The sequence below is a fragment of the Podarcis tiliguerta genome (assembly GCF_965153285.1).
Source record: "Podarcis tiliguerta genome assembly, chromosome: W".
In the NCBI taxonomy this organism is placed as follows: domain Eukaryota; kingdom Metazoa; phylum Chordata; class Lepidosauria; order Squamata; family Lacertidae; genus Podarcis; species Podarcis tiliguerta.
In genome coordinates, this window is record NC_139552.1 from 4,045,959 (window position 1) to 4,069,580 (window position 23,622).

The window sequence follows — 23,622 nt, forward strand, 5'->3', positions numbered from 1 at the left end:
ATTGCTAGGTCGAATTGCTGTCATAAAGATGAATGTATTGCCAAGGATGTTTCTGTTCCAAACATTGCAAATTCTGGATAAAATGGATTGTTTCAAGAGTGGCAGAGAGATATATCTAAATTTGCCTGGCAGGGCAAGAAACCTCGAATAAAATTTAAGATACTAACAGATGCTAAAGAAAGAGGTGGATTTACCCTGCCAGACCTTAAACTTTATTATGAATCAGCCGCTTTTTGCTGGCTGAAGGAATGGATGCTTCTTGAAAACACTGATGTCTTGGATTTGGAAGGTTTTAATAATGTATTTGGTTGGCATGCATACTGGTGGTATGATAAGGTCAAGGTCCATAGGGCCTTTAAGAACCATATTATCAGGAAAGCACTGTTTAATGTTTGGATAAGGTATAAGGATTTGCTAGAAAATAAAACCCCAAGATGGTTGTCACCAATGGAAGCGAAAGCATTGAAAAAACTCAATATGGAGGCCAAGTGGCCGAAGTATTGGGAAATTCTGGAGCAAGAGGGAGACAGGCTAAAACTGCAGAGTTTTGAAAAATTAAAAAATAGAGTGAGAGATTGGCTCCATTACTATCAAATAATGGAGGCATATAAATTGGACAAAAAATTAGGCTTCCAGGTGGAAAAATCAAAATTGGGAACAGAATTGTTAGACCCCAAAGTTAAAAACTTGTCAAGAATGTATAACTTGCTGTTGAAATGAAATACTCAAGATGAAATGGTGAAATCTGCTATGATTAAATGGGCACAAGATGTCGGACACAACATTATGATGGTTGACTGGGAACAGTTATGGACCACTGGTATGAAATTTACAGCATGTAATGCCTTAAAGGAAAATTTAATGAAAATGATTTATAGGTGGTACTTAACACCAGTCAAGCTCGCAAAAAATTATCATTTGCCCGAAAACAAATGCTGTAAATGTAAAGAAATGGAAGGTACCTTCTTTCACCTTTGGTGGACGTGCCCAAGGATTAAGACCTTCTGGGAAATGATATATAATGAAATGAAAAAGGTATTTAAATATACCTTTCTGAAGAAACCAGAGGCCTTTCTCCTGGGCATGGTCGGCCAATTGGTGTTAAAGAAAGATAGAACCTTTTTATGTACGCCACAACAGCAGCAAGAATACTCATTGCAAAGTATTGGAAGACACAAGAGCTACCCACCCGGGAAGAATGGCAGATGAAGCTGATGGACTATATGGAAATGGCGGAAATGACTGGCAGAATCCAAGACCAGGGAGAAGAGTCAATGGAGGAAGATTGGAAAAAATGTAAAGTATATTTACAGAAATATTGCAAAATTAATGAATGTTAGAAGAATATTGGAATGAAGTTATATGGTTTTAGCAGAAGTGTTATTAAGAACTATATGAATATTAATTGTTAATGTGTTAAAGTGGAAAATTTAAAGTTAAATTGTGTTAGGATAAATTATAGAACAAAAATTGAAGAAGAGGGAAAGGATTTGTTGAACTAGCAAATTTGAACTAGAATACAAAAAAGGGAGGTGCGAGGAAGTCGAGGAAATAAGCAAATGAAAGATATAGATATGAAATTTGGATATGTGTTTAAATGTTTGTTTTGTTTTTGTTGTATTGTTGTATTGTATCTTTTTTATTGTTGATGTATTGCTTGTTGAATCTATGTATTGCTTTTCTTTACCTTTTTTCTTTTCATAACTATAAAATATCTAATAAATATTATTTTTTTAAAAAAAGAAGGTATTTTGCTTTGCTGCTCAACCTGCTAAGATTTATGAGTGTTTCGGGACTGCCTCTCCTGGTATGCCCCACGGAGGACCTTACGGTCTGCAAATAATAACGTCTTGGAGATCCTAGGCCTCAGGGAGATTAGGCCGGCCTCGACCTTTTTTCCTTCTTGTGGGGAGCCACCACTGCTACAGCCAACTATTATTTTTGTATTTGCATTTTTATTTTTAATTCCCTTTCCTTATTTTTTAAAATATTTCTCAATAGGTTTTTCCCTCCCCCCAATTTTTTCTGATCGTTAATAATTAAAATGACAGTGCCCAGAAGAGAGCCCTAAGCCAACAGAGGCCACTGTGAAATAAACTGGATGTCCAGCACACTTCCGCTACGCCTCTGGACTTCTCCCAGCTGGAAGGGAGGGCAAAAGGTTTAAGAGGCTACTTTATGTGGTGGCAATGTAAAATTATCAAAAAGGCCTGGGGAAAGACATTTAAAAATTTGAAGAAAATGTGGGAAATGATTGTTTAAAAAATTGAAGTTATGATCTTGAGATGTACAGGACTTGATGGATTGTTTGAGGGAAAAACTTTGTTCCGATATACGAGACTGGATGCCGGGCCAAGACCAGCCAGCCCCTATGGAAGGAAGAAGACTCAGCCAAAGAAGATAAAGAAAAAGACTGGTAAACTAAATTACTGAACTATGCAGAACAAATTATTATAAAAAGGGCAACTGTTAAATGCATATTTTTTAAGCTTTGTGTATATATTATTACATTAGTATAACTTTTAAAAGTCACTTGTACTAAGATGAAGGAGGTTTTAAAATTGGACTGTTAAGTATATAAGATATTATGGACGTGCATGAACAAGTATATTATAATGGAACCAAGAGGGGGAGTGGAAGGAAGTCAACCAAAAAATTATGGTTTAATTTGGTTATGATTTTTTTTCTTTTCTGTTTTTTCCATTTTGATATTTTTGGAAAAACAGTAAAATTTTATTAAAGAGAGAGAGAGAAAGAAAGAGAGAGAGAGAGAGAGAATGTAAAGTGTCAGTGTGTGAATTGTACATGACTCAGCACTGAGTCTCAGAGCCAGATGGCTGGAAGAAGGAAAGGATAATGTTATTTTATTTGAATTTGACAAAATGTAAATCTTTGTCAACAATAAAGAAGCTCAATAGAAAAAAAACTGCTGTAAGTTTATAAGAAGAAAACTCAAGAATATATTCTGCGCACACATCAACACACTGTGGTAGCAGGGCTGGGGCGGGAGAGTGCCAGTGCTCTTTCTAGTCAAGTTGTATGGGATCAGTTTTAACCTGTTATCTCAGAGGATGTGGACAGGCTGCTTGGACGAGTAAAAACAACCACCTGTCTTCTTGACCCTTGTCCATCCTGGCTCATAAAAGCACGGGCATGTGCATGTGCACACACACACACACAGAACTTTATTGTAGTCCATAGGCCCCAAATACACAGTACAACAATAGTAAATATCAACAGTTATTAAGGTGTAAAATCAGCCTTGCTAGCCAACAGAGGAACATTAGCCTATACATACTGATTTCTGATTTTTACTGCCTCCAAGAGGAATTTTGCCACAGCCAATGTAATAGTATCAAACCTATCCTCAAGGAGAAGCTTAACATAAAAGGATTCAGCAATTCCAGGTTGTTCTGTTGGTATTGGATCGATTAGATGCTGTCTAACCTGTTTATACAGACTACAATACAATAAAATGTGTTCTATACATTCAACTTCCTGGGAACATGGGCACAGCCTATCTTGGCATGGGACACCAGTCAATCTTCACTTCAGCACTTCAGAAGGGGAAAATCTGGCTTTAGAAAACAGAAGGTGATAGTTAGATACGGTCAAATTTTTAAGGTAGGGAGATAATAAAAAACCCTGCAGGGCCACAGGTCCCGTGAGCAAGACTGTAAATCACTAAAGACAGTATTCCCATAACCTCTGTTTCAGTTTTGACAGCAGTATCATACCCCAGGTGTGTAAGAAAAGATGGTGAAAGACCTATCAAGGAGGCCTTACACACCATGGTTTTTGACCAGGAGCTGACGTATCAAATGAAGGAGTAGACCGTTCCTAAGGCCATACACACGGATTCTTAGCCAATATTTCATAGCACTCCACCAGGCCTTAATTGAAAATGGACCTTCTGTTTCCAACAGAAGTATCAAATTTGGTACACAATTTAATACCTGAAGTAAGGAAATGACCTCAGAAACTTTAACTGAAATGTATCAAGCTTGAGAAAAGAGCCCTTGTACAAAATGTTGGCAGCATATAAGAGTTGTGATGCAGATTTCGCATTAAATACTTTTAAGGTATACTGACCTCCCTGTGTATGAAAGAAACAGAGAATTGCCAGTTTGCTTACCTCTGCTACTTGGGATGTAATCAACCAATGGGTGTTCCAAGACTTTGTGTGGTGAAAGATAAATCCTAAATACCGAAAGCTTTTGGTCTGTTCAAGGCATGACCGTTGAGGAACCATCTGTTTGAGGAGAATTTATTTCCATAATTTTATATTTTGCATAATTGATTGTGAGGTCATTTTCAGAGAAATAATCCAAAAACTTCCTCAGTTGATGTTTTAACCCAGATTTGGAGCGTGAAAGGATAGCAACTTCATCCGCATACAATAGAAGTGGGGTGCTACTTATCCCCAGTTTGGGGCAGTGCCCATCTCGGCCCATTAGGACTTACTCTAAATCATTTTTTAAAAGATTAAACAATAGGGGGGCAAGAATAAAACCCTGTCTGACCCCTCTTGATATCGTGATTTTGTCAGAGTGTTGCCCCAGTGGGCCGTATCTTACCTGCATGTTACTATCACTATATAAGGCTTTTGTAAGGTATAAGAATCTTTTGTCCTCCATCACTCAATACAACTTTGACTACAAAGGAAGATTTTAGGTCCATAAAGGCCACATAGATTGCCTTGGAGTGGTCTGGTCAGATGTTGAGTAGTTTGCACGGAAAGCAGCTTGGGTTTCGGAGATTATGTTATTATTATTCGATTTGATCAGCTCCTCTGGAATCATCATTGCTCGGGGCCTTGCCACTCTTTAGGCTCCTGATTAATTCTTCTACTATGACCTTGTTCCATAATGGGAAATTTAATACGTCAATAGCAGGACCATCACTTCTGGAGAGGGAGTTTGAAGTTTCCGCAAAAATTGTTTTTAAATGATTCTCCCATATATGAGTCGGGATGGTGCACCTGGGGGCAGGAGTGTTATTTTTTAACATATTGAAAACCAAGTGCCAGAACAATTTGGGGTCATTCCACACCAAATCACCTGGTGCCATGTATTCTCATGACTCAGATTTTCTTCAATTTTGGGGGGAAGAAAACTTTTTTAAAAAAAATTCTCCTGCACCCAATTTTGGACCAAAATATCTTTAAAAATTAATTTGTGGTTATCTCATAGGTATGTACACATTTTTTTTTTTTAAGAAAATCTGAGTCGTGAGAGCACGGTCGAGTATGAAAAGCAGGTGATTTGGTGTGGAATGACCCTTTAGCATCATTATTTAAGAAATTGTTGAATAGTAAGGACCAGGAATTATGTTCAAGCTGCCTTTTCTTCATTGCTAACAGTGCTTATACTATCTTTTTAATACAAGAAAGGTTGGAGGTAAGTAACTTAGGCCAGCTTTACTATACTCTCTGTAAGAGTCCCTAAGATCTTTTTTCTTTCTATGACGAGCATTGATGAACCAGTTACACCCTGTGGAATTAATGGTTTTGTCACCCGAATTTACGCTAGTTGAGACCACATCCTGTAAAAGTTCAATAAGATTATCATATGCCTCAATAGAAGCTTCTACAGATTGACCTTTTTATTTTTTGATCATATTGCTGATTCCAAATTTAGTCTGGCATTAACTGCAGTAGACTGCTTTAGGTAACGGTAAAGGGACCCCTGACCATTAGGTCCAGTCATGAATGATTCTGGGGTTGCAGTGCTCATCTCGCTTTACTGGCCGAGGGAGCCGGCGTACAACTTCCGGGTCATGTGGCCAGCATGACTAAGCCGCTTTCTGTTGAACCAGAGCAGTGCACGGAAACGCTGTTTACCTTCCCGCCAGAACGGTACCTATTTATCTACTTGTGCTGCGTGCTTTTGAACTGCTAGGTTGGCAGGAGCAGGGACCAAGCAACAAGAGCTCACCCCATCGCAGGGATTCAAACTGCCGACTTTCTGATCGGCAAGCCTCCATCTAGTTCATGGTTTGGCATCCGGACTGGGGGGGTGCAAGTTTATGTCCTGGGGTACAATAGAAAGAACCAAGGGCAAATGGTCACTTTCTGTCCTATTATCAATATTAAACAAATTAATTGACATAAGAGCCTTTCTAGTTACCAGGCAATAGTCGACTGTACTTGCTCACTTGCTGGATCATCACCTTGTTGTGGTGAGTGGGCTTGCACATTCCTATGACCCTTGTGTGTGAAGCCGTCGAGAGTCTTGTACTCCCAGCAGGGTCACCCAAGGCACTAAGGTCAAAGGGGAGGAGCTAGACAAAGAATGACCCAAGAAATCCTCAACGGCATAACAGGCGGATGATAACAAGCGGTATGTTACAATGGCTGTGAAGGCGGATGAAGGCTGCAGCAGATAGGAATCTAGTGGTCGTCGTGATACTCATGCCATTGGAACAGAGCCAGAGACTTTGGATATAATATACAATTGGAGGATTGGGAAAAGATATGGAAGGAAAATATAAAATTTACAGCATGTACTGCGTTAAAAGAAAATGTTACGAAAATGATATATAGATGGTATATTACACTGGCTAAACTAGCGAAAATGTATAAAACATGTAGTAAGTGTTAGAAATGTAAAGAAAAAGAAGGGACATTTTACCATATGTGGTGGGAATGTAAGAAAGTGAAGGGTTTCTGGGAAATGATATATAATGAGCTGAAGATGATGTTGAAATATACATTTGTAAAGAAACCAGAAGCCTTTCTTTTAGGAATAACAGGAACTGAGATAAACAGAAGGGACTGTAAACTTTTCCAATATGCTGTAACAGCGGCGAGAAGATTAATGGCCCAAAAATGGAAACAGGAGGAACTACCGACCCTTGAAGAATGGAGAATGAAACTTATGGAGTATGCAGAATTGGACAAGCTAACTGGGAAGATTAGATATCAACGAGATCACAAGTTCATCGAGGACTGGGGAAAATTTACAGAATATCTGAAAAATATATGTGATGATCAAATAACGCTAGCGGGGTTTAAAGAAGCTCTGTGAAAGTTTGAGGAGTATTGTAAAAAAGAGAACAAGATAGGAAGGCTATATTAAAAGGCAATATTAAATTTAGGGAATGCGTAATAAAAAAGTTTAATATGGAAGATTGGCAGAGAAGCTGACGGAAGTCCAAAAGTTGAAATTTGTGAAAATGTTTGATTTGGTTATATGTGTTAAATGGAAAATCAATAAAAAATTATTACCAAAAAAAAGGAACAGAGCCTTACTGTGAAGACTGTGCGTTGATCAGCGTGCACTGATATACACACATAAAACAAATTCATGCACAGGCGTCTTCCAAAAACCCATCCCCATCCCAAACCCTCAAAGTCCCATGGCGATAGGCAAATGGTAACAGGGGCAGGACCATGAAATCTGGAAGCCCCTAGTCATGAACAGGCACATGGGCGGTGGATACAGATTCAGTCACTCTGACTCAAGGAATGAGGCAGTTGAGCAGTTCGGCAGCTAAATCCATGACTGAACAACCCTATTTAGGATCCACTCTGCTCACCCTGAAAAAGGGGGAGGGGCTAGAAAGGCTGCCCTAAACATAATCTGCCTCCCTTTTCCCCTGACTGGATTACCATGCTCAGTGGGGTCACCACACAGTGGTCGTAAAAGACAATGGAACATACAGACTTTGTTGGATAACACAGATAATGAGCGTCCTGAACACAGAATTGTCATCATTGCGAGAGTTGTGACATTTTAACATCGATACTGCAGCAGGAGAGGAACAAATGAAGGAAGAAAAAGGGGGCTACACATTGTTCTGGAAAGCTCTACCTGAACAAGAACCTCCAGTACATGGAGCAGGCTTTGCTATCAAAAATGATATTGTGACGCTCTTGTCAGAAGTCCCTACTGGCATTAATGAGCAACTATCAACCCTTCGAATAAACTCGCCAAAAACCAACAGGCCACTATTCTAAGTGCTTATGCACCAACACTGGATTCCGATGAAGACATGAAAGAAAATTTTTACTCTCAGCTGGATACCATCCTATCAGAGATACCTAAGGAGCATAAAATTATCCTCCTGGGTGACTTTAATGCAAGAGTTGGACAAGATTTTGAACTGTGGCCTGGGACTATTGGGAAAGAAGGAATTGGCAACAGCAACCAGAACAAAATCTTACTTTTGTCGATATGTTGTTATTACCAATACACTCAATAGAAAAATAAATTTAAAATATCTTGGGAGGCACCTTCGGTCAAACCACTGGCACCTCTTAGACTATGTAATTGTCCGAGCTGAAGATCGCTCCTTACTAGAGCTATGACGAGTGCTGGTGATTGCTTCATCCAGCTGGTGATTGCTGGGCAGATCACCAATTAATATGCTCCATGATGGCTATCAAGATTATACCTCAACACAGGCTTCAAGGAAGGAAACCAAGCCGCAAAATGAACACTCAAGTGCTTCAAGAGCCCATTAAGCAGGATTGCCTCCAAACAACTCTTAAGGACTATCTGCTTTCGGAATTCCCAAATGAGACTGAGGAACACTAGACGAAGCTAAAAACTGTTGAATGGTCACTTTAAAATGTGAAGGTTCATTATTGATTCACAAGTTGTGTATGTCTTTAAGGGCCAGGGCCAGCGCAAATAACGAGACCCAGTCTTACAGCTGTGAAACATAGCAGGTGCTGCTAGGTTGTGTTAATTAAGCTGTGTCAGCATTTGGGCATAGTATATAAGGAGCAGCACCTAGCTCTCTCCTTACCCTGGGGGATGGGTTGGTGGTTGGGTCATGTTTGTTGTTGATGTATTTAGTGTATTTTGTTTTTCTTATTAAAACCTTGTTTATTTTATTTTTTACTCCCTTTTTAATGCATGGTCTCCCCAGCAAGCTCTCTGCAGCGCTGTTGTTGTTTAGTCGTGTCCGACTCTCCGTGACCCCATGGACCAGAGCATGCCAGGCACTCCTGTGTTCCACTGCCTCCCGCAGTTTGGTCAGATTCATGTTTGTAGCTTCGAGAACACTATCCAACCATCTCGTCCTCTGTCATCGCCTTCTCCTTGTGCCCTCCATCTTTCCCAACATAAGGGTCTTTTCTAGGGAGTCTTCTCTTCTCATGAGGTGGCCAAAGTATTGGAGCCTCAGCTTCACGATCTGTCCTTCCAGTGAGCACTCAGGGCTAATTTCCTTAAGAATGGATGCATTTGATCTTCTTGCAGTCCATGGGACTCTCAAGAGTCTCCTCCAGCACCATAATTCAAAAGCATCAATTCTTCAGAGATCAGCCTTCTTTATGGTCCAGCTCTCACTTCCATACATCACTACTGGGAAAACCATGGCTTTAACTATACGGACCTTTGTTGGCAAGGTGATGTCTCTGCTTTTTAAGACGCTGTCTAGGTTTGCCATCGCCTTTCTCCCAAGAAGCAGGCGTCTTTTAATTTCGTGACTGCTGTCACCATCTGCAGTGATCATGGAGCCCAAGAAAGTAAAATCTCTCACTGCCTCCATTTCTTCCCCTTCTATTTGCCAGGAGGTGATGGGCCCAGTGGCCATGATCTTCGTTTTTTTGATGTTGAGCTTCAGACCATATTTTGCTATCTCCTCTTTCACCCTCATTAAAAGGTTCTTTAATTCCTCCTCACTTTCTGCCATCAAGGTTGTGTCATCTGCATATGTGAGGTTGTTGATATTTCTTCCGGCGATCTTAATTCCGGTTTGGGATTCATCCAGCCCAGCCTTTCGCATGATGAATTCTGCATATAAGTTAAATAAGCAGGGAGACAATATACAGCCTTGCCGTACTCCTTTCCCAATTTTGAACTCTGCAGCACTACTAAACTGCAAATAGCCAACAAAAACATCCATTATTGCAGCCTGTGAACAAACTATTGGATATCAAACCAAGAAACACCAGGACTGGTTTGATGAGAATACAGTGAGATTTGAAGTCATTATTGACAAGAAAAGGAAGGTCTTTCAGATCTGGCAAAGAGATAGAAACTGCGCCACTAAGAAAAAAACCTATGCCAACGCTAAGGCTGAGGTTCAAAGAAGAACCAGAGAACTCAAGAACACGTGGTGGATAAAATAAAGCTCAAGAGATCCAGCACTTAGCCGACACTCACCATGCAGTTTCTTTAAAGCCACAAAGACCATCTATGGGCATATGCCCCCTACTCTCAACAGACGGTACCACACTTCTAAAAGATAAAGAAGCTATTGCACTATGCTGGAAAGAACATTACCAGCATCTCCTTAAACACAACTCACCCGCAGCTGCTGAGGTCCTTTCACAAATTTTGCAAAAACCAATTAGAGATGAGCTTGCAGTATCTCCAAATTTGGGTGGGTTGTGTACAGCTATTAACCAAATGAAAAACAACAAAGCCAGCGGACCTGATGGGATACCTGCCAATGTCTTCAAAGTGGGTGGAACTGAACTTGCACAACAACTTCACAAGCTCATTGGAAAAATCTGGGAGAGAGAAGATCCCAGCAGACTTTAGGGATGCCAAAATTATCAACCTCTTTTAAAAAGTTGATAGACACGATTGCAGAACCTATCAAGGCATCCTTTTTTATATGCGGTTGGCAAAATTCTTGCAAGGATCTTAGCAAACAATCTCTTAACAATATCCGAGGTGACCCTTCCTGAATCCCAAAATGGTTTTCGGCCTTCTAGGGGGACAGTGGACATGATTCTCACCGCTTGACAGCTTCAAATGCAGAGAGCAAAACCAACCCCTGTATATGGCATTTATTGACCTGACTAAGGAAGTGAGAGCTGGACCATAAAGAAGGCTGATCGCCGAAGAATTGACGCTTTTGAATTATGGTGCTGGAGGAGACTCTTGAGAGTCCCATGGACTGCAAGAAGATCAAATGCATCCATTCTTAAGGAAATTAGCCCTGAGTGCTCACTGGAAGGACAGATCGTGAAGCTGAGGCTCCAATACTTTGGCCACCTCATGAGAAGAGAAGACTCACTGGAAAAGACCCTGATGTTGGGAAAGATGGAGGGCACAAGGAGAAGGGGACGACAGAGGACGAGATGGTTAGACAGTGTTCTCGAAGCTACAAACATGAATCTGACCAAACTGCGGGTGGCAGTGGAAGACAGGAGTGCCTGGCGTGCTCTGGTCCATGGGGTGTCGAAGAGTCGGACACGACTGAACGACTAAACAACAACAAAAGGCCTTCGACCAGGGTGGATAAAAATCAATGATATTTTAAAAAAAATATAAAATCAGATTTATTTTTTAAAATTGGATTTTTTTAATTTAAATTGGATTTTTTAAAAACAATGTTTTTGGAGGAAAAATCTTTCTAAAGATAGTTTTCTATTTAAGTTACGTTATAGTTCAAAAGCTATTCATCAGGAAATAAGGATTTGTTTTTAATTATGTAGCATGAGGTTTTATATGCAATGTTTATTTTTTTGGGTAAATGAATTCCATTAATCCATTCACAATGTCATGATCTTCCAGAAGTTTCTGTAAGATTATTTGGGACAGTTTTTCTAATGAGAAGATATAAACACAGATGCTTGCTTTTGCAGTTCTCAAAAGTGTGAATTTGTGTCTACAGAGATAACATGCCTTTTCTTCACAGGAAAAATGTTATAAAATAAACACACAGAGTTGAGGAAAAAACCTTAATCCCATTGTTCCTGTGCAAATTTAAATGCACAGAATCAACCCCTTACCAAATGCTAAGTTCCAAGAGGTTCAATGAATAGATTGTTTGGAGTAGAATAGATCTGCACAAGTAGCTAAGCATGAAGCAGTAAAAAATGAAAATGCAACCTTGTGAGCAGAATAACCCACAAATTTGGAATATTTACATAATAATTGTGCAAGTCAGTTGCGTGTCTGTGCAACTCAGACTTGAGGCAAATGCTGAAGGCACTTCAGGGCTGGCAACCTCTTCCCAATCCCACTGGGTTCAAACAACTGCGCTAACTTACCGTATTTTTCGCTCTATAGGACGCACTTTTTCCCCTCCAAAAATGAAGGGGAAATGTGTGTGCGTCCTATGGGGCGAATGCAGGCTTTCGCTGAAGCCTGGAGAGCGAGAGGGGTCTGTGCGCACTGACCCCTCTCCAGGCTTCAGGAAGCTATCCGCAAGCCCTGGGAGCCCGCGGGAGTCCCCCCCGGGCTCCCCCGGCTTGCGCAGAGCTGCCTGCACCCCGAAGCCCGGGCGCGCTGAGCAGTCGCGCCGGGGCTTCGGGTAGCTGTGCGCAAGCCGCGGGAGGGCTCCCCCGGCTTGCACAGAGCTGTCTCTTATCCCGTTGCGCCGGGGCTTCGGGTAGCTGTGCGCAAGCCGCGGGAGGGCTCCCCCGGCTTGCGGAGAGCTGTCTCTTATCCCGAAGCCCCGGCGCGCCCGGCACTGGGCTCCCGCGGCTTGCGGAGAGTTGCCTGTTCTGTGGGCTGGGGTCGGGGGAAGCTCGAGCTTCCCCCGCCCCAGCCCCGCGCCTGGGGGGAAATAATTTTTTTCCCCTTTATTTCCCCCCAAAAAAACTATGTGCGCCTTGGCTCCGCGGCGGTGCACCGGTCCTGGAAGCCGGAGGAGGAACAGAAGGGTCTCCTTCTGTTCCTTCTCCAGCTTCGCTGAAGGGCGCTGCGCAGAGAGAAAGAAGGTGTAGCGCCCCTTGAGCAATGCGCCTGTCATGCGAAGCGGGAGGAGGAACAGAAGGGACTCCTTCTGTTCCTCCTCCCGCTTGGCAGCGACGCGCCTGTCCAGCGAAGCCCGAGGAGGAACAGAAGGGTCTCCTTCTGTTCCTTCTCCAGCTTCGCTGAAGGGCGCTGTGCCTTCTCCCTCTCTGCGCAGCGCCTCTCCTGTGAGGGAGGGGCGCTGCACAGAGAGAGAGAAGGCACAGTGCCCCTTCAGCGATGCGTCTGTCCTGGCTTCTGCTTTAGCCCTGCGCAGCCTCTTTGGGCAGGGGGAGCCTTCATCCCGCTGCCCTGAAGAGGCTTGGCGCCGTTACCCCAGAAGCCACAACAGTCACACGGTATCCCAGAAGCCAGATCCCTCTTGCTCTTCTGGCTTCTGGGGTTCAGAAATTTTTTTTCTTGTTTTCCGCCTCCCAAAACTAGGTGCGCCCTATGGTCCGGTGCGCCCTATGGTGCGAAAAATACGGTAACTGTACAGAATAGGCACCTGAATGTAGAAGCAAACCCAAAAGGGGGGGGGGGGGCGAGTGGAAACAGTAACTGGGATCTGTAAGTCCCTGGCGAGACCTTGAAGTGCTTGCCAGTCAACTAATAAAAGAGTTCACTGGTTCCAGGCCCTACTTCCCAGGGCTCGCCTGACACTGTCCAAACTATAAAGTCTCTACCTGGAACTTCAGTCCTGCATCAGGAATCCCTGAAGTTCTCTGCTCCAGTTCTTGGTTCCCCTTTTCCAGCTTTCCACCAGCCTGCTTCTCCTCGGCCTGTTCTTTCTGCAAGCCTGTTCCAGCCTAGGCCTACCAACTGTATTTCTCCTCCTCCCCCCTCCCCTCTAGAAAAGGAAGACCAGCCTCTCCCAAGCCAGGGCTGCTGGGAGATATAGCCCCTATAAACAGTTAATTATGAAATTATTGTGAGGTTTATTAAGTTAACTGTCTATGTATTTCTAATAGTATAACCCAGGCATAGGCAAACTCGGCCCTCCAGATGTTTTGAGACTACAGTTCCCATCATCCCTGACCACTGGTCCTGTTAGCTAGGGATGAGTTGTAGTCCCAAAACATCTGGAGGGCCGAGTTTGCCTATGCCTGGTATAACCAAATCAGTAATTTTTGATATAACTGTAAAAACTACTCTGAAATTTTATTATTCCAAAAATGAAACTTTCATCTGATTGTGAATATTAAGATTATACCAGCACAAATGAGTCTTTCTGTAAAAAAAAAAAAAAAAAATGATTTAAATCAAGTCTTACTGGCTAGTGATTTAAATTGATTTTATTTAAATCAAATCCACCCTGCCTTCGACACTGTAAATCACAATGCCCCGCTGACTGTCCTGAAAATTGGCTCCCCAGATAAATTTGTGAACATCATTCAGCTCCTCCACGATAATATGACGGGAACAATCGTGGATAACAACGGCTCTCAAAGTGAACCATTCACAGTGGAATCAGGTGTTAAACAGGGTTGTGTTATTGCCCCAACTCTATTCATCACCATGATCCTACACACTGTCGAAGGGAAACTCCCCACCAGGGTAGAAATCATTTATCGAACAGATGGAAAGCTCTTTAATCTGAGTAGACTGAAAGCAAAGAGTAAGGTTACCGTAACTTCTGGAGCTTCAGTATCCTGATGACAACATAGTGTGTGCACGCTCAGAGGATGACCTTCAAACCATTCTAAATATCTTTGCAGAAGCTTACAAAACGCTTGGCCTATCACTTGACATCCAAACCACCAAAGTGCTCCACCAACAAGCAAAAAACAACCCCTCTGCAGCACCACAAATACAACTCAATGGTGTAACGTTGGACAATTTTGATCACTTCTCCTACCTGGGCAGTTATCTTTCCACAAGGGCTGACACTGATGCCAAAATCCAGCATTGCCTGAGCTCTGTGACTGCAGCTTTCTCCTGATTAAAGTGCAGAGTGTTTGAGGACATTTGCAGGGAAACCAAAATGCTTGTTTACAAAGCTATTGTACTACCAACCTTACTGTATGCTTGTGAAACATGGACCACTTATAAACGCCATCTCCAGCTCCTCAAAAGATTCCAGCAATGGCATCTCCGAAAAAAATTACTCATCACTTGCGAAGACAGGCAAACTAATGCCAGTGTACTAGAAGTAAGCAAAGATCACCAGTGTTGAAGCAATGATTCTTCAACATCGACTTGGTTGGACTGGCCATTTTGTTCGGATGCCTGATTATCACCTTCCAAAGCAAATACTCTATTCCAAACTTAAAAATGGAAAGTGTAATGCTAGTGGTCAACAAAAGAGGTTTAAAGACTGTCTCAAGGCAAATCTAAAAAAATATAGTATAAACACCAACAACTGGGAAACACTGGCCTGTGAGTATCCAATTCGAGAACAGCCTTTACCAAAGGTGTCAGGGGCTTTGAAGACGCTCAAACTCAGGCAAGAGGGAGACAGGCTAAAATTGCAGAGTTTTGAAAAACTAAAAGGTAGAGTGAGAGATTGGCTCCATTATTATCAAATAATGGAGGCATATAAATTGGACAAAAAATTAGGCTTCCAGGTGGAAAAATCAAAATTGGAAACAGAATTGTTAGAACCCAAAGTTAAAAACTTGTCAAGAATGTATTAACTTGCTGTTGAAATGGAATACTCAAGACGAAACGGTGAAATCGGCTATGATTAAATGGGCACAAGATGTTGGACATAATATTATGATGGCTGACTGGGAACAGTTATGGACCACAGGTATGAAATTTACAGCATGTACTGCCTTAAAGGAGAATTTAATGAAAATGATTTATAGGTGGTACATAACACCAGTCAAGCTTGCAAAAATTAACCATCTACCCGATAATAAATGCTGGAAATGTAAAAAAATGGAAGGTACCTTCTTTCATCTTTGGTGGACGTGCCCAAGGATTAAGACCTTCTGGGAAATGATATATAATGAAATGAAAAAGGTATTTAAATATACCTTTCTGCAGAAACCAGAGGCCTTTCTCCTGGGCATGGTCGGCCAATTGGTGTTAAAGAAAGATAGAACTTTTTTTATGTATGCTACAACAGCATAAGAATACTTATCGCAAAGTATTGGAAGACACAAGAACTACCCACGCTGGAAGAATGGCAGATGAAACTGATGGACTACATGGAAATGGTGGAAATGACCGGCAGAATCCGAGACCAGGGAGAAGAGTCGATGGAAGAAGCTTGGAAAAAATTTAAAGTACATTTACAGAAATATTGCAAAATTAATGAATGTTAGAAGAATATTGGAATGAAGCTATATGGTTTTAGCAGAAGTGTTATTAAGAATTATATGAATATTAAGTGTTAATGTGTTAAAGTGGAAAATTTAAAGTTAAATTGTGTTAGGATAAATTATAGAACAAAAATTGAAGAAGAGGGAAAGGATTTGTTGAACCAGTTAATTTGAACTAGAATACAAAAAAGGGAGGTGCAAGGAAGTCAAGGAAATAAGCTAATGAAAGATTTAGATATAAAATTTGGATGTGTGTTTTTGTTTTTTTTATGTTGTATTTTTTTTATTGTTGATGTATTGTTTGTTGAATCCGTGTATTGTTTTTCTTCATTGCTTTTCTTTTTATAATTATAAAATATCTAATAAATTTTATTTTTTTTAAAAAAGAAGACGCTCAAACTCAGGACGAAAGGGAGAAACGTGCTAAGAGGAAGGCATGCTTGGCAAACCCTCACCTTGATCAACTCCTGCCCAGAAACCTATGTCCCCACTGTAGAAGGACGTGTTGATCCAGAATTGGCCTCCAGGGTCACTTACGGACTCACTGTTAAAACCATGTTTATGTAAGGCAATCTTACTCAGCTATGAGTAATTGTCAAAGAAGAAGACAATGACTTGCTCCCCAGTGATTCCAGATTCAGGTAGGTAGCCGTGTTGGTCTGACGCAGTCAAAATAAAAATTAAATAAAAAATTGTCCAGTAGCACTAAGTTTGTTCTGGTATAAGCTTTTGTGTGCATACACACTTCTTCAGATACACTGAAGCAGAAGTCACCAGACCCTTATATATACTGGGAGGGTGGGGTGGGGTATTTCTTAGAAGGGTAGTGGGAGATGGGTGATTGGCTTAATGGGTATGGTAAACCTGTTGATGACTGTTAACAACGGTTAACAACTTCAATTAGTCCTACAGGAAAAAGCAAGGGATAGTAAGCAGATGACCAAAAATAGCTTTAGCATGTGTAATGAGACAAGAATCCAATATCTCCATTCAGAGCAGGCCTCTCCATAGTTTTCAGTTTACAGAACTGTGCCAGACAAGGGATCCCAGGGCTGGCTTATAAACTTTGTTTACGCTGCTCAGTCTCTCCGCCTAACAGCTGCTGTGTAGGGTAGCGCAGTAGCAGCAGCAGCTTTCCAACACATCCTCCAACCTGTCCCAGAGCTTTAATTCTAGTTGAGGATATTTTGGTATTTTTAGTATGGATTGAAGAGAGTGGCAGAGAGGGTGTTTGGAGGCTTTTTAGAAGGTGCACCCTACTTTACTGCATAAGTGAGGAGATGCCTGTACTGTTTACAGCTCTAGCTGCTCTATCTCTAGGAGGATATTGTACAGCTGGAGATGGTGTTGTAAAGGGCTACCAGTGTTAGAAACTGGGATAGAGAAACTATTCGCCACATGACCCCTGGAACCTAGGTTACAGGCACAAAAACAGAATGGCTAATTGCCATCCCACCCCAGTTCAGCAGCACTTTCTTTTTATTTTTCAAAATGCATGAATTAATACATTTCACATCACTGACGCATTGTTAATATCACATTTTAATAGCAATTCTTAATTGGTCAAAAGCATAAAACATTTGAATAATTAATATTTACAGATGCCGGCATATATGTGTTACTACGAGCAGTTTCACACCAGTTTTGGACACTTAAAGTAATTTGCAATGTTAAGAGAGGTGCTATAAATAAAAGTACTTTCGAAATTCATAAGCATTCACTTTGGGCACGCTAACTGCATATGTACAATCTCCCAGAAAGCTGCTCATTAATGATCCATGGGAGGCTGGAAGCAACACTTCCTCTGTTTCCCAGTAAGATAGAAACCAGTCAGTGAAAGTTGCTACTCAAGCTGGTGATTGCAACGTGTGCTTAATGACGTAACTTCCAGCTGCGGGAGAGGTCTCAATCACCTAACTATACATATATATCCTTAAAGCTGCCTTTTAAGAATGCAACACCTAACAGTTAAATTCAGTTACCTTAAGAATGTGTCTAAAGGCATTTCATACCCTGTAAAGTGCTACATACCGTATTTTTCGCACCATAGGGCACACCGGACCATAGGGCGCACCCAGTTTTTAGGGGGGGAAATCAAGAAAAAAAATATTCCCCCCCCCAGCCCCAAAGAGCAGCGTACAGGCTGTGCACAACCTCTCCCTGCCGGAGGGGTTGCGCACGGCTATGGAGGAAGCCAAGGCAGAGAGCAGGATGGATCCCGCTCGCTGTTTTGGCTTCCTCTTTAGCCCAGCGCAGCCTCTCCTTGCCAGGAAACGCTGCGCAGGGCTAAAGAATCCATAGCCCCGTGCAGCCTCTCCTTGCCGGAGGGGTTGCGCGCGGCTATGGAGGAAGCCAAGGCAGAGAGCGGGATGGATCCCGCTCTCTGTTTTGGCTTCCCATTTAGCCCCATGCAGCCTCTCCTTGCCAGGAGACGCTGCGCAGGGCTTTCCTGGCTTTACTGGGAGGTGGGGGGATTCCCTCACCTCTCCCAAAAGCCCGCAGAAGCCGCGCAACCCCTTTAAAGAGATCGCGGCTTCTCCTGGCTTTCCTGGGAAGTGGGGGAATTCCCCCACCTCCCGCAAAACCGGCAGAAGCCGCGCGCACTTTAAAAGGGCTGCACGGCTTCTCTTGGTTTTCCTGGGAGGTGGGGGAATTCTTCTCCCGCAAAACCGGCAGAAGCCGCGCGCACTTTAAAAGGGCTGCACGGCTTCTCTTGGCTTTCCTGGGAGGTGGGGGAATTCCCTCACCTCTCGCAAAAGCCCGCTTTAGCCCCGCGCGCGCTCTCCCGACTGGAGAGGTGGCGCGCAGCTAAAGAGGCTCCTGCCATAGCCGCGTGTCACCTCTCCAGCCGGGAGAGGGTCGCGGGGGGCTGCTTTAGCCCCGCAAGTGCTCTCCCGGCTGGAGAGGTGACACGCGACTATAGAGGCTCCTGCCACAGCTGCGTGTCACCTCTCCAGCCGGGAGAGGGTCGCCGGGCTATAGCGTCTTCGCTCCATAGGACGCACACACATTTCCGCTTCATTTTTGAAGGGGAAAAAGTGTGTCCTATAGAGCGAAAAATACGGTAAATAGCAACACAAAAAACATACCTCCAAGTTAGTAGAATGATAGCAAAGGAACTCACCTTCCCTGTGAACTACAGTGGTGCCCCGCAAGACGAATGCCTCGCAAGACGGAAAACCCGCAAGACGAAAGGGTTTTCCGTTTGCAGAGGCGCTTCGCAAGACGAATTTCCCTATGGGCTTGCTTCGCAAGACGAAAATTGACGAAAAATTTTGAGGGTTTTTTTTTTTGCTCCAAAACCCCTTTTTCTGAATCGCTAAGCTGCTAAAAGCATTTTAGCAGCAAAACCGCTAATCCCTTAAGCCTAAAAAAGCCGTTTTTAGCCCTTAAACTGTCAATAGCGCTAATAGCGCTAATCCGCCAATGGGCTTGCTTCGCAAGACGAAAAAACCGCAAGACGAAAAGACTCGCGGAACGGATTCTTTTCGTCTTGCGAGGCACCACTGTACTTTTTTCTTTCTTTCTCAGATCTTTATGGGCTCTGCTGCATTCCTTAATGTAACAACAATATGCTTTCTGCATAAGTACACTTACATCAATAGGCAAAGATTATTAGGACCAAAGAGCAAGGGGAAGGGGTGGGGGAATATCTATGTAAATTAGTCAGACTGCACAGTTGCTGAAATGAGTGTGCTTCCCTACACACACCCCAAGACAGATGGGGGAGACAGAGAGGGAGCACATTTGAAAGGGCAATGGCCAGATGCCTGTCCTCCTCACAAATCACAGCTGCCCCTTCATCAGACAGAACAGAGACAAGGGAGAGCAGCCTCCAGCCAGCCCATCGCAGCTCCCAGAATTTCCACCCTCCCTTCCCCACAGGTGGGTGGGGTTTGCGGCACCGAGCTGGGGTTCACCTGGGTGGGTGCCTCCCACCTGCTTGGGCCAGCCTTTTACCCGCCCTCGGCCAGGGAGGACAGTGGGTGGCCGGCCAGGGGTGGGGCAAAGGCCAAAGAAAAGAGGTTGACCCATTTGTCCAAGCCTCTTTTGGTTTTCTTCCTTCCAGGATACACACACGCGTGCGGTAGTATATACACACAGAGAAAAGAGCTACAGACTGCAGCTGAGCTCCGCAGAGGTGAAAGGGGAGAGGGAAAAACCTCACGCCAATATAGCTGCTAGAGAACCGAAGCTGAGCCACAGAGACATGCTCACACACCCCTTTTTCTTCAGCAGCCCACAATGTTCTGCCACCTCTCTTGCCCTCTTTTTTTGCCCGGCCCTCTCCTATCACAAGACGCCCCCCTTGAGTGCCACAGAACCAACCCAGAAGCAGCCCATTTCGCACTCCCCTTCATGCAACAGTAAGAGACAGAAAAGCATGTGAGGCACTTTTCCCTGCCCCTCAGCACCAGCTCAGTGACTCATGTTGCTGGAGCGGAAGCAGTACTTCCCTTGGGCAGCAACAGATTACTCAGGAGTCAGGCAAGGAGGAATTCTCGAGTCTCAGCAACCACATATGGCACCGGCTAATTTTAACCCCTGAGGGAAACCAACATTACTGCTGGGTTAAAGCAACTCTTCTGTGAGTACATAAAGGCTACAATGCTTGAGATTCTTTGGTTTATAAAAGTACTGTATTTTTCGCTCCATAAGGCGCACCTGACAAAAAGGCGCACCTAGTTTTTAGAGGAGGAAAAAGTCTACTGTATGTGACCTCCAGTTTCAGGAGGACACTGTACCTGTTGCTAGGAATCAACATCAATGATGCTATTGCCTTCATGTCTTTCTTAATAATAATAATTTAATATTTATACCCTGCCCCTAGAGATATATTGGAAAGATATTTAAGGTGAGGGGGTATAGCTACATAGCACAGCATCTGCCTGGCGTGCAGAAGGTCCCAGGTTCAATCCACAGTATCTCCAAGTAGGGTTGGGAGAGACGCCCTGTCAGAAAACCTAGAGAACCACTGCCAGTCAGTGTAGACAATACTGAGCTAGACAATAAGGACCCAGTGCTCTGACTCAAGATAAAGCAAATATGCCTACGTTCCTAGTTTTAAAACAATGGTCCTATTGCTATGTAGTTTGGCCACACACCTGAACAGGGCCAAAAGACTTCCCCACACCTGAGGCACAGCATTCATAGCAATAACCTTTTTCCATGCTGGTCCCTTCTCCCAGCAGGAGGTGTGGTGGACAGCTTTCCCCACCTTCCATATGCCTTTTCCTCCAGGTCTGGTCAAGCCCAGCCCTCTGAGCTAGATGGGCTAATGGTATGCCACGTTATAAGGCTATGTCTCTATTGAAATCTGCTTTTAATTTAGAACCATGACAACTAGAATCTAAGTTCATTTTTAGCATATGATTCAAAGATCCCAGATTCAATCCTTGGCATCTCCAGGTAGGGCTGGGAATTATCCCCTGCCTGTCAGTGCAGACAACACTGAACTAGAGAGACCCCTCAATGGCCTGACTTATAAGTTAACGTCCTATGATCTTATATTATGGGGAAGGGGTACAGCTCAGTTGCACACAAAAGGTTCCAGGTTCAATCCCCAGTGGCATTTAAGGATAGGACTGGGGAATGCCCCCTTCCTGAAACTCTGGAGAGCCACTGCCTACCTGTGCAGACAACTAAGCTAGACAGAAACCAATACTCTGAACTCAGCAAGCTGTATCAAATATCAAGTCATGTTACTAAGTGGTATAGTTTGGGCTACACACCTGTCAGGTGCCAAAACTGCTTCCCCGCAACTGAGACGCGTCCCTTCCCACGCTGACCTCCCTTCTCCCAGGAGGAGGCGTGAGGGGCGACCGTTCCTCACCTCTTCACATAACGCCTCCTCCAGGTTCAGCCCCTCTCCTGTAAAGACCGAGGCGCGGGTCGCTTTGATGAGGTGGGGGACCCACCCCGAGCCTCTTACCTGGCGGACGCGATGCAACGCGTCTACGAAGCATTCGCTCTTACCCGCCCCCGCGGGTGCCGCATTCGGCCCCGGAGGCAGCTCCGCCATGACACGCGCACGCTGCCACTGCCTCGGCGCAGGCCTCTTCCGCCTCGACCTCCCACCGCCCGGCTTGCTCCTGCCTCAGCCTCTCCGTCCAGCGCCCAGGGACTCAAGTTAGCTTTGCTGGCTGGCTGGCTGGCTGGCTTGCTTGCTTTCTTTGCTTCAATCTCTCTCTCTCTCTCTCTCTCTCTCTCTCTCTCTCTCTCTCTCTCTCTCTCTCTCTCTCTCTCTCTCTCCCCGTACCGGAAAAGGAAATCCCATTCGTTTCCGCCAGAAATAGGAAGTAGAACGAGGGAGGGGCGGGTTGAGAGAGAAAGCAGCACTAGGCCTGGGAAGGGAAGGCGTCGGAAGTCCTCCTAGCGGGATCTTCCTTCCGGAGCCAGGGTCACGTGGCAGGGGCGAGCTCCGCGTGGCTCGCCAAGAATGCCCAGAGTGAAAGGAGCCTGGAAGGAAGGGGTGGAGGGATCGTATTCCTCCTTTAAATTTCATTACTGTATGTAGTAGTGGCATGCTTGCAAGCACACCCGTCGGGTTTGTTTTTACTCTGATTTTAAATCTGTTGACGTCGTCACGTTTTTGTTTGATTGATTTGGACCAGCTTCAGAATAAAACTTTTTATAGCGTTTCAGGACCTTAGCTATGGGGGGGGGGCTACCCTTTTTTTTTTGCCCCGGGTGAAGCCTCCAGAGGGGCGCCATTGAGGGTCCAATCCTGCCTGGACTCCCTCCGACGGCAGCCGCTCCTTGTCTCTTCGGAGTCTAAAAGCGTCATTCGGCAGGGAGCTTCCTACCTAGCCAGCTCTAATCTCGGTATAGTCTTTCGTGCATGGAGAGGGCTTAATTGCAGTGGGAAGCAGGAAAACTTGGAAGGCCAAAAGTGAACAATCCTCCCACCCATTTCCCCGTTTATTGGCTCCGGAGGCGCCGCGACAAGGTTGCAAGAGCATGATCTGATCGCCAAACTAAGCAGCCTCCCCCCTCCCACTTCCGGGAGAAGAACCCACCCCCGACCGACCCCCTCCCCTTCTGTGTGTGTCACACACAGAGAGAGAGAGAGAGAGAGACTGCATGCTTTCTTGGAATAGGTGGAAAAGAGTAAAAGGCGGATCCAGCTGATTTTAAACGGATCCTCATAAATTCATATGATCTTTTTGGAAAAAGGTAAAAGGCGGATCTACACGGATCCTCGTGAATTCATATGATTTTTTCATTCAAATTAAATAAAACCACCATGATACTGTAGACCATGTCTTACTCTGTAGAAAGCATCAAAAAAATCACGCATCCGCTGTTTCGGGGGGGGGGGGGCGCAGGGGCGCAAAAACATGGTTAAAAAACACGGATCCTCATGGATCCTCATGATTTTTCCACTAGATCATTCCCAAGTCACCATCAGATCAAAGATCATGGCCATGGGCACAGCATCCAACCACAAAAATCACGGATCCACGGCTTCCTGGCGAAACCGTGGCCCAAAAACGTGGTTTTGCAGCACTGATCTTCATGGATCCACACGCTTTTTGCATTGGGCCAACCCAAACTCACCGTGAAATCACATATCATAGTCAGGGGCACAGCCAACACCACAAAAAACTCGGATCCACGCCTGCCTGGCCACGCCCTGGCCCAAAAACGTGGTTCCGAAGCACGGATCCTCATGAATCCTCATGATTTTTGCACTAGATCAGCCCAAA

The 23,622-nt window shown here is 44.0% G+C and overlaps 1 protein-coding gene across 5 annotated transcripts in view; it reads right to left on the minus strand.

Moving 5' to 3' along the window:
• Positions 1-22,287, minus strand: part of LOC310668837 (far upstream element-binding protein 3-like) — a 340,163-nt gene extending 317,876 nt beyond the window's left edge. For 3 of the 5 annotated variants that reach the window (XM_083422170.1, XM_083422173.1, XM_083422172.1), the window contains exon 1: positions 21,846-22,164. In XM_083422170.1, coding sequence (XP_083278296.1) covers positions 21,846-21,935 — 90 coding nt within the window. In that variant the 5' untranslated portion in view covers positions 21,936-22,164. Of the gene's footprint in view, positions 1-21,845 lie in introns of all 5 variants that reach the window. The other 2 variants (XM_083422169.1, XM_083422171.1) reach the window with 2 other exon arrangements.
• Positions 22,288-23,622: the final 1,335 nt, after the last annotated feature.